At 43.4% G+C, this 11,811-nt stretch overlaps 2 protein-coding genes across 2 annotated transcripts; both read right to left on the bottom strand.

Moving 5' to 3' along the window:
* Positions 1-757: 757 nt before the first annotated feature.
* LOC122449874 (olfactory receptor 4X2-like) lies at positions 758-1,687 on the bottom strand. Its single transcript, XM_043481931.1, has one exon. The coding sequence runs from the start codon at positions 1,685-1,687 to the stop codon at positions 758-760; it is 930 nt and encodes a 309-aa protein (XP_043337866.1).
* Positions 1,688-8,742: 7,055 nt separating this feature from the next.
* LOC122450436 (olfactory receptor 4B1-like) lies at positions 8,743-9,672 on the bottom strand. Its single transcript, XM_043482787.1, has one exon. The coding sequence runs from the start codon at positions 9,670-9,672 to the stop codon at positions 8,743-8,745; it is 930 nt and encodes a 309-aa protein (XP_043338722.1).
* Positions 9,673-11,811: the final 2,139 nt, after the last annotated feature.

Below are 11,811 nucleotides of genomic sequence, written 5' to 3'. Positions count from 1 at the left end.
ATGAAATCTTACTTCTCACCAAGAAAATGTTAAGTGATCATGTTCAATTCTGTCACAAGGAAGGTTACTACAGCATTTCTAAACCTCAATTTAACATTATGCCTTAAAGGTTTCAATAACTTTTAAAATAGTAAATTATTTATAGCAAGTGAAGGTGAAAGTCACTCAATCGTGTCCAGCTCTTTGCGACCCCATGTCCATGTCCATACAGTCCATGGAATTCTCCAGGCCAGAATAGCAAGTGAGCTTCTTTAAAAAAATACAGTAAAATATTTCTATTCACAGATCCTGACCTCAGTATTATTTTTCCCTCAGTGTTACTTATATGACTAAAAAATTAGAAATGATCTAAACTTATAACCATAACAATGACTTAAGTAACAGTATATCCATAAGAGGAAATATTTTACAAGTAATTATAATGAAGTTGAGCATGGAAACCAGTTAGAATACTCTAGAACTAACAAGTCCTGCGAACTGAACTTCGTCCCATTCTGCCCCTTCAGTTTGGACTAGACATCTTTTTTTTTTCTGACTACTGAAAAGATGGAGTAGATTTGCTTCCAATCTTTACATCTACTTAGACATAATCTTTTACATTTTTATTGAATGCAATAATATACATATTTTTATTAAAATGTTTGTTGTGAGCATTTCTCTGTTTTTATTTTCCTCTATAATAGGATTTTTAAATGCTGGTCTTAGCATCATTCTGAACTCACAGATCAAGACCAAGACCAAGACCACAGATCAGCCTCTACCTCTCTTCTAGCTTCATCGCTCTGACCCACAGCCTCTTCATGGCCTTCTTCACTTCAGCGTTTCTCAGGGAGTAGATGACAGGGTTGAGCAGTGGGGTGATCACCGTGTAGAACACGGCCACCATCTTGTCCGCAGACAGGGTGGTGGAAGGTCTCAGATAGATGAAGACGCAGGGCCCAAAGAACAAGGTGACCACAGTGATGTGGGACCCACAGGTGGACAGGGCCTTGCGCTGCCCCTCGGAGCTCCGAGTCCTCAGATGGAGCAAGATGACCACATAGGAGGCTAAGAGGACCACGAAGCTGATCACAGACAGGGTCCCCCCGTTGGCAACGATCAGAAGACCAACGAGGAAGGTGTCAGAGCAGGCAAGTTTGAGCAGGGGAAGCACGTCACAGAAATAGTGGTCGATCACATTGGGGCCACAGAAGGGCAAGCGGAAGATGAGAAGGATTTGGGCCAAGGAATGCACGAAGCCCCCCATCCACGCTGCCCCCACCAGGAAGGCACACGCCTGCCGGTTCATGATGGTGGTGTAGCTGAGGGGCTTGCAGATGGCCACGTAGCGGTCATAGGCCATCACGGTGAGCAGGAAAATCTCAGTGCCACCAAACAAGTGAATAAAGAAAACCTGTGACATGCAGCCCCACAGAGATATGGCTTTCCTTTCAGCCAGCAGATCTGAGATGAGTCTGGGGGCTGTCGTCGAGGCGTAGCAGATCTCCACAAAGGAGAGGTAGCTGAGGAAGAAGTACATGGGGGAGCCAAGGCTTCTGCTGCTCATGACAGTGAGGACAATGAGGAAATTCCCCAGCACGATGGCTACATACAGGAGCAGAAATATCACAAAGAAGACTTTCTGCACCAGCTGATTGGAAGAAAGTCCCAGGAAAATAAACTCTGTCACATTGTGTGTTTTAGCCATGATGTAGTCACCAGGAGGCAGTAATTTGGAAGGGTGATCTGAAATGATATGAAACAAAAGACTCCTTCCTTAAGGAGTGAATTATATAATAGTCCCTTGCGTACCTGAAATGCTACCATTCAAACTCTGCAACCTTTGAACCTTCTCAGAAATAGGAAATCCATCTCTGCAATCCATAGAACCCTAGGCTCAGTGACCCTCCTCTCAGAACATTTTGGAAATACTGCACTTTGCACATTGAATTGTAGGGCGTCCCAGGTAGCACTAATGGTAAAGAATCACCCTGCCAAAGCGGGAGATGCAAGAGACGGGGGTTCGATCCCTGGGTCGGGAGGATCCCCTGGAGGAGGGCATGCAACCCACTTCAGTATTCTTGCCTGGAGAACCCCATGGACAGAGGAGCCTGGTGAGCTACAGTTCACGGGGTCACAAAGAGTCAGTCACAACTAAAGCCACTTAGCAAGCACACACACATTGAATTTACTATAATTATTTTATGTGACCATCTGCCCCACCAGACTGAACTTTTAGAGCAGAGATTATTTCTTACCACCACTCTATCTCCAGTGCCAACTAAAGCACCTGCACAAAATCACACTCACTGAATGTACATAGGATGGAGGATCAGTGCATATAGATCATCCTAGCCTTCTTAGCGCAGTATCTGGTACATCACAGAAGTTCAGCAAATACTGAAAGAACAAAGGTCACCAAGGACCAAGACCACATCTTCTCCATCCCTGAATCCCAGGTCTGAGCGCGGTGCTTGCCTCAGGCAAAGACCAGGCCAGCGTGAGAGCACTTTGCAAAATACCAAGGCCTTCCTGGTAGCATTCCCTTCACTTTCAAAGGGGAGTTGTAATGATCACATGCTCACAAAACAAAACTCACCCAGAGTTTCTGTGCCTTTGATGTCTCACCCCAGATCTTTTTTCTGCTCTGGTCACAGAGGGGCAAATAACGCCCCGAGAACATCCCTTACGTAGTGCAGGTCTCAGTTATACAGTTTCAAAGCAGTCAGGCCAAGCTCACAACCAGAGCTCATATAGCTCAGGAGTTGCCAGATGGGAAATCGGCTCCCCTTTCCAGCCTTACGCTTGGGAATGTTGGGACTAAGCCCGTGGGTCTACTCCACCTGATTAAGAAGAACACAGAACTCTTGTCTTTCCATGTTCCACAGAAAAAGAAGAATTCTGGCAGCTCAGCCTTGAGTTCTCCCTGCTAAGGGATGCCAGGCGGAAGGCATGATGATCAAATGAGAGACGACTGGTCCCCAGAGAGCCATGTCTTTCCCCTTCCTCATCAGGCACCTGCCTCATGGGAAGCAGGACCTGGGTACTAACATCCCAAACTTCCTTGTAGGTAACATAACTTCAGAAGTCAATAGGGAATATATTAAAGTAATTTCACCCAGTGTTCACAGGGCACTTAGGCTGTGGGTCCCTATACCATGCAGAGGTCAGTTAGATCCACCTCTTGCTTATCACAAACTCAGTCATGTGACTTCACATGACAAGACACCACTCAAAGGATGGGTCCAAGGAATATGGGTGGTGTGTGTCAGAAAACTGAGATAGCGCTTCTCCTGGCCTTTGGTTTGGACGAGGTTACAGGCATCCCCCACTTTTCATAGGTTCACTTCACACCACCACTATTTTCCTGTTACCTGTTTCCCGAAAAGGATTTTTTCCTTTTACAGAAAAAGATAAAAAGGGAAAATAGCAGCATTTGTCTTAACAAGTGAGCATTACAGAGGCAGCACACGCCCCAAGCAACTGGCACTGCCAAGCATTTCAGCATCAAGCTGCCGTAACTCTCAGCTGTGTCTGTGAGCATCGGTGGTTTATCTTGATTTGTTTTATGTGTCTGTTAGCAATATGTGTCCTAAGGTGATTGCCACTTTGCTTTACCTCATTTCAGTTTACCAAGGATGATATAGGAACACTCTAGTTTTTTTTTGTTTTGTTTTGGGAATTTGGGGTGTTTCCTGTTTTTATTTACTTCCTTGGCTGTGGCGGGCCTTAGCTGCGGCACACGAGGTCTTCGCCGAGGCCTGCAGGATCTTCCACCGTGGCATGTGGGCTTTCTCCAATGCCTGCACCCGGGGGCCTCTATCTAGTTTTGGCCGCGGGCTTAGTCGCCCTCAGGCATGATGGATCTTAGCTCCCAACCAGGGATGGAATCGCATCAGCAGGGTTGGAAGGTGGATTCTTAACCACTGGGCCACCAGGGATGTTCCAGAACACTCTAAATTTTGGATGGAAGGAGAAACTGGTACAAATCAGTGGTTCCTAACTGGGGGTGATTTTCCTCTGAGAGGACATTTGGCAATATCTGGAGACATTTGTCCTTGTCACAGTTTGGGTGGAGATGTGTTACTCCTGGCATCCAGTAGGTTGAAGCCTGGGATTCCAGGACATCCTACATGAACAGGACAGCCTCCCAAAAGTATCTGAACCAAAATGTCAACAATGTTGCCATTGAGATACCCTGATAGAGACATACCAAGATTTCTCCTAAATTGATCGTTATTGAAACTAGGTATCTGGTACAGGTGAGTCTATTAACCATGCTATGATGATAACAGCTGTATATGGTTTAAATTTCTTGTAACAAGAGATTTTAAATTTCACAAAAGAACTCACATCCTAGGGCCTCAATCCTTTATCATTCATCAGGGAAAAAATCCGGGTGTGCTGTCAGGAAAACAGTATTGCTAGGAAAATGGTTCTTGGGAATTCTCTGGTGGCCCAGTGGGTAAGACTTCATGCTTCCAGTGCATGGGGCACAGGTTCCATCTCTGGTTAGAGAACTGAGATCCCACATGTTGTGCAGCATGGTTAAAAAAATAAATGCTTCTTGCACTTGGTCCAAACTTTCATGCTAATTAAGGAAGCTGAATTACGGGTTTTAGTCATTTACTTGGGGTTGCACAGTCTCTAAGTGGTTACACTGGATTTCAGTCGAAGACTCTGGCACCAGATTCAAATCCTTTAACAACCTAACTGTGCCCACATCATTATCCCCTAGGGTTCCCTCCACCAAAACTCCCTGTGGAGACATCCCTTATTTAATGAAAGAACCATGACATTATTGAACAGCAGGGTGACCAGCTCAGAGGAAACACAATATTTGGTCTAATATTATAATCTCATTCCTATTTTCACTACTTACTATTCCAGCCTCCTTTACATCTCAGCATAGACATATGACCGAGTCCTGGTCAACAGGAGTCAGAGTTGTTCCGGGGAATTCTGGGAAATGTTTCCCACAGTAAAGTGAGAGCCTCTCCCTCCCTGTATGTGAGCAGATAACACCAAGAGCTACATGGACGTCTAGCAGCCAGGACGGGACAGCCTAGAGAATTGAAGGGGCACCAGCCAGGTGCTTGGGCATCATAGGAACAACAAAACAACCCTGGGACCGCTCACCTCCCAGCTTCTTGTTGAATAAACAATAAACTTCATATGGCTTAAGCCAGGGACAGGCAAATTTCTCTAAAGGGTTACATGGTAAGTATTTTAGGCTATGTAGACCACACTGTATCACAACTACTCATGGCAATCTAACTCAAAAACTGCCATAAATAAGAAGAAAAATACTGGGTACAACTATAGCCCAATGAAACCTTATTTATGGCCACTAACATTTGAATTATGTATAACTTTCATGTATCACAACGTATTACCCTACTTTGATTTTTTTTTCAAACATTTAAAATGTAAAAACAATTCTTAGCTCACAGCAAAAGAAGACGATGAACTGGATTTGGATTGAACCGTATTTCAGTGGCCAGATAACAACCATCTAGAAAGAAAAGAAAACCATCTTGTAAAACTATCCAAATTAAGATATTAGTGATTAACAATAGTTTCCCTTCTAGTAAAGTCCTACTCCCCTGAAACAAAGCTCCTACTGGGGAATTTCTGATATTAGAATTATATGAATGGGATGGGGGCACCAAGGAAGTTAGAAAAGCCTTTCCGGCACTCCCATGTTATCTCACTGATGTGAAGTCGCTCAGTCGTGTCCGACTCTTTACGACCGCCCGTGGACTGTAGCCTACCAGGCTCCTCCGTCCATGGGATTCTCCAGGCACGAATATTGGAGTGGGTTGCCATTTCCTTCTCCAGGGGATCTTCCCGACCCAGGGATCAAACCCGGGTCTCCCGCATTGGAGGCAGGTGCTCTAACCTCTGAGCCACCAGGGGAGACAGAGAGACATAAAACAAAAATGTAATCTTGTTTCCAGATTCAATCCCTGGCCCGGGAAGATCCCACATGCGCAGAGCAGCTAAGCCCGTGCACCAATCTACTGAGCCTGTGCTCCAGAGCCCGGGAGCCTCGACTAAGGAGCCCACGCGATGCGGCTACTGAAGCCCGTGCGGTCTAGAGCCTGTGCTACGCAACAAGAGAAGCCTCCGCAGTGAGAAGCCCGAACCCTGCAAGTAGAGAGTGGCCCTTTGCTCGCCACAACTAGAGAAAATCCGCACAGCAATAAAGACCCAGCACAGCAGTAAATAAATAAATAAAATTTAATTCTAATCTCTCTCCACATGCCACAATCTTTCCACAAATCACAGCGTGCTGACACCAAGAGAAAAAGTGGATGAACCCAATGTTGTACAGATAGAAGATAACAAGGTGGGAATTTAAATCCAAGTGTTCCTCCCTAAAATCTGTGCACTTTGCCTTATGGATCGCCAAAGAAGAGAAGACATTTAAATAAGAACAGCTCAGAAAGAGCTATGGTTGATACCAAGGAGTACAAGGAGCTTATCTAAAATACAACATGACATGAACTACGCAGGTCTTATACGGGAAAAGATGGTATATAAGAAACCAAAAATATTTGGGGTGAAAACACAATCTCAGATGCTCTGTACAGAAACTTAATAAAGTGGCAATTCTATCTTAATCTCACCAAATCATGACTTGAAGCAATATTTCTTCTGTCGTCATGACTCAAGCGTATTAGCAAGTTTTACTCTCTAATGATAGCCTCAGTGTTACTCTTGAGAGTCCCTTGGACAGCTAGGAGATCCAACCAGTCCATCCTAAAGGAAATCAGTCCTGAATCTTCATTGGAAGGACTGATGCTGAAGCTGAAACTCCAATACTTTGGCTACCTGATGTGAAGAACTGACTCATTTGAAAACACCCTGATGCTGGGAAAGATTGAAGGCAAGAGGAGAAGGGGATGACAGAGGATGAGATGGTTGGGTGGCATCACCGACTCAATGGACATGAGTTTGAGTAAACTCCGGGAGTTGGTGACGGACAGGGAGGCCTGGCATGCTGCGATTCATGGGGTCACAGAGCTGGACACGACTGAGTGACTGAACTGAAGTGAATGATAGCATACCTGTTAACATTAAGATGGTTAATGTAGATTGTTTGTTAATTGGGGTGATTCTATAATGCCAAGTGAAATTTCACCATTTCTATGCCAAGAAAATAATTGTAAAAGTATACTCTAGAAATTGAAGCTTAGGATTGGATGCTGAGGCCATAGGACATTCTTTATTCTTCACATCACTGTGTATGAACCTTGACACCAGAGTTTACATGCCATTCATATATTCTGTTATCCATTAATCTATTTAATTTTGTATTCATTTATTCAACTTTGCTGAGGACATAGTATGTGCATAAAATTATGCCAACACTGAAGTAGAATATAAAGGTAAGTAATGTTCAGCCCTCAAGTAGACTTCAAGATATAAACATCCAGAAATAGCAATAGTATAAAATAGGCTTAAATACCCTAAAAAGCTGTCCATATAAGCAAAGGCCAGTTAGTTTTCACAGGAAGTTGTCTTCCCAACCCAATGAAATTGGCACATGTTTTATGAAGAGAATGGTATCTGGAAGAATTTTGAGGCCTGGTTCTGATCAGACTGAAACAGTGAAGGTTTAGACAGAGCAGGAGCCAAGGTCTTCTGGAACTGCCAGGGAAGTCTGAGGCCACATAGACTGATAAAAGGGCGCCCTCATTCCATCACTTAGTGGACAGGCAAGCTTGGTTGGATTCTCAGGAATAAGTCAGTTACTATTTTGCAAACAAGTTTCTTCAGTCATTTAGTAAATTTTTTACTGGTACCTAGATCTTCATTTGAGCTTCCCAGGTGGGTATGCAGTAAAGAATCCACCTGCCAATACAGGGGACATGATTTCAATTCCTGGGTCAGGGAGACCCCCGGAGAAGGTAATGGCAATCCACTCCAGCATTCCTGACTGGGAAATCCCATGGACAGAGGAGCCTGGCGGACTACAGCCCACAGAGTTGCAAAAGAGTCAGACACCACTTAGCAACTAAATCATCAACAACAAATCTTTATTTATAAAATAAGCTTCATAGAAATTAAAGAACCACACATATCTAGAGCACCTAAGAATTATATATTTTATTGTTTAATGACCATGAAGATAGAATAAAACAAAGCTGACACAAAAGGAAGTAGTCAGAAAATAATTTATAAGCGTGAATTCTGTGGGGCATTTGGGTTTAATGATGGCAGCACTGAGTTTCAAGGGAAGCTTGGAATTTTCTGGTGGTGTCTAAAGGAAAATTAAATTCTCATCATCCTAGGGCAGTGTTGTAAAAACTAATAAAATAAAATAGAGACACAGATGTACAGAACAGACTTTTGGACCCTGTGAGAGAAGGCAAGGGTGGGATGTTTCGAGAGAACAGCATCAAAACATGTATATTATCAAGGGTGAAACAGATCACCAGCCCAGGCTGGATGCATGAGACAAGTGCTCAGACTTGGTGCACTGGGAAGACCCAGAGGAATCGGGTGGAGAGGGAGGTGGGGGGGTGGGGATCGGGATGGGGAATACATGTAAATCCATGGCTGATTCACGTCAATGTATGACAAAAGCCACTACAATATTGTAAAGTAATTAGCCTCCAACTAATAAAAATAAATGAAAAAAAATACAACAAAAAACATGAACAGGTTAAATTTTCCTCTCTTGCTCATATTCACTAAAGTCAGAATCATATTTGGTCACCCTATACATACTAATTTTTTTTAATATTTTCATTTTTATTGCAACCCTGAGTTTACTTTCCTGCCCCACAAGCTCTTCAACGCAACTTTCATCTCTGCATTTCTGAGTGTGTAGATGATGGGGTTCAGCATGGGGGTGACCACCGTGTAGAACACGGCCACCAGCTTGTCCTCAGTGAAGGTGGAGGCGGGCCGCATGTAGAGGAAGATGGCGGGTCCAAAGAACAAGATGACCACCGTGAGGTGAGAGGCACAGGTGGAGAGGGCTTTGCGTCTGCCCTCTGCTGAATGGTTCCTCAAGCTGACCAGGATAACAATATAGGAGGACACCAAGAGGAGGAAAGAAAAGATGGAGAATAATCCACTGTTGGCCAACACAACGACCCCCTCCACAGAGGTGTCAGTGCAGGCAAGCTTGAACAAGGGATGGAGGTCACAGAAGTAGTGGTCAATCACGTTGGGACCGCAGAAGGGTAACTGGAGAGTGATCATGATCTGAACCATGGAGTGAGAAAAGCCCCCCAGCCAGGAAGCAGCCAGCAGACGGTGGCACACAGGCCGGCTCATGACGGCTGTGTAGTGCAGGGGCTTGCAGATGGCCACGTAGCGGTCATAGGCCATCACCGTGAGCAGGAAGATCTCAGCAACGCCAAACAAGTGAAAGAAGAATATCTGAGCCACACAGCCCTCCAGGGAGATGGTTTTAATCTTGGAAAGTAAGTCTGTGATGAATTTGGGGACGATTGTAGAGGAGTAACTGATCTCCACCAGCGACAGGTGACTAAGGAAGAAGCACATGGGGGCACGCAGGCTCTTACTGACTCTCACCGTCAGGACAATGAGGCCGTTGCCCACCACCGTGGCCAAGTACACGGGGAGAAAGACCACAAAGCACGCTCTCTGCACCTCTGGGTCCTGGAAAAGACCGGCGATAATTAACTCAGTCACGTTATTGGTCCTCGCCATGGAGTTGATTCATATGTACTGGACCGGAGGTAATCAGAAATCTGCAATGAAATGAACACCAATTATAACAAATTCACCTCATTTATAGCAAACTGGACAGTGTAAATCAGTTTACGGCAAAAATTTATCATGAACTCATCTATTTAGGCAATATGTGCTCACTGAGCATTAAATATGACCAATCTAACAATAGTTTATATATTAGAAAATGAGGGCTCAGAGAAATGTTTATTTACTCAAGATCACACAGAAAGTAGCCAACTGTAGGACTCAGAATCAGGTTGAATTCATAGGGTTTCTTCTAACCCACCAGAAGATATTCTGAATTTAGGGAGTCATTCAAGTTCAGCTCTTATATTTTTACCATCTTCATTGCATTTTGATGGATCAAATTTATTGGGAAATCCCCATGACACACTACTACTTCTAAATTCTAAATTCCTTCTATCCCTCATCTTTTCTTCAGGGAATCATCCTCCCATTGTTAATCCTCCCCTTTCCAAAAGGCCCTCTGTATTGTTTTCTTCACTCCATTCTAGCCCTCAACTCACTCAGGTCAGAGTCCTTCACCAGCCCTGCAGCTTCAATAACTGTGTTTACATAACCAGTGCTCAAACACTTTGTAGAGAATTCCACTTAGTAGTTTGTCTCCATCATTTCACTATCACTTCCACAACTCTTGGCACACTGCTCAGACAACTCACAGATCCTGAACTCGCAGAGCTTGTCCTCTGAGAGCACTGTGGTGACTGACCAGACTGCCTGTCCCCGTTCCCGGTTGGTGGCCAGCAGCAAAGTATATGATACCAAGATGAAGATTCCTCTGTGAGTTATTTCCCTGAGCAGATACTTAACTGAGCACCTTGTATACATCTATACACCCTCAGAGTGGGCTTCCCAGGTGGTACTGTAGTAAAGAATCCACCTGCCAAAACAAGAGACAGTGGTTTGATCCCTAGGTCTCAAAGATCCCCTGGAGTAGGAAATGGCAACCCACTTCAGTATTCTTGCCTGGAAAATTCCATGGACAGAGGAGCCTGGCGGGCTAGAGTCCACTGGGTCTCAAAGAGTAAGACACTACTTGCTGACATAAGTGAGTGAGTGATGGAGCATGCACACGCACACACATGCTCTCACAGAAAACAAAAGAAATATGGATCACAACATCTGATTCCAAACAATCCTCTCTGGATTAAGGCACCATATTAGGCATATTTCACCACATAGGATCCATGAAAAATAAGGAAGAAACAGTATGAAGACCTTGACTCTCTGCTGTAAATTTCACCCATTGCTTTTCCTCTTATCTCTGATTTCACACTGAAATTTCCAAGAAATATTCTTTTGGAAAAGTAAAACTGCACCTGATCAATAAGGACTAGGACCAACAGAGAAAACAGAAGTCAATGATATAGACAGATGGGAACAAAGTCATACATGTCATAATTTCTCACATCAGGATGGATGCTGAACTTCAAAATTTCCTGAGAGCACATTACAAGTGTTCTCACACACACCCACAGACACCAAGAGTAACCACAGGAGGAGATGAATATGTCAATTGGTTTAACAGTAGTCATCATTTCATTATGTATATGACCATCAAATACCAAGTTATAAATATGAAATACACACAATTTTATTTTTAAAATTTTAGGATTATGTAAAGTCACCAAACCTGAAGATAAAAAAAAATAAGAGACTAGTGTTCTAGAGCAAGAATAATAGTAGAGAGAAAGATCATGGCAGAAAGTATTCCTGATTCAGTCCCTGTGTACCTGGGTACCAGAGAATGCCCCTTATTCCTCAAATAAATTCTCCTCTCTGCTTAAACTAGTTTAATGGGCTTCTGTTTCTTGCAAGCAAAACCTAATACATAAACCTAGGAAATGAATAAATAAGTAAACAAATACATACATAAATCTGAACATCACTAACACAATAAAAAATTAAAATACAATTACTAGTTAAAAACACAACTCAAAAATATTCCTTTTATGATAGCCAAGAAAAAAAAAATAAGTACTTTGAAATGTAGTATAGTTATGCAGAGAAAACCATAAAACTACTACAAGAAAATACATATGTCAAATGGAAAACATATCCATCCCCCCAAATTCTTACAAATTACATTTAAAT

The sequence above is a fragment of the Cervus canadensis genome, chromosome 11 (genome assembly GCF_019320065.1).
Source record: "Cervus canadensis isolate Bull #8, Minnesota chromosome 11, ASM1932006v1, whole genome shotgun sequence".
NCBI lineage: Eukaryota > Metazoa > Chordata > Mammalia > Artiodactyla > Cervidae > Cervus > Cervus canadensis.
The sequence above is the reverse complement of the archived record's forward strand: the minus strand, read 5'-3'. Positions and strand labels throughout refer to the sequence as shown.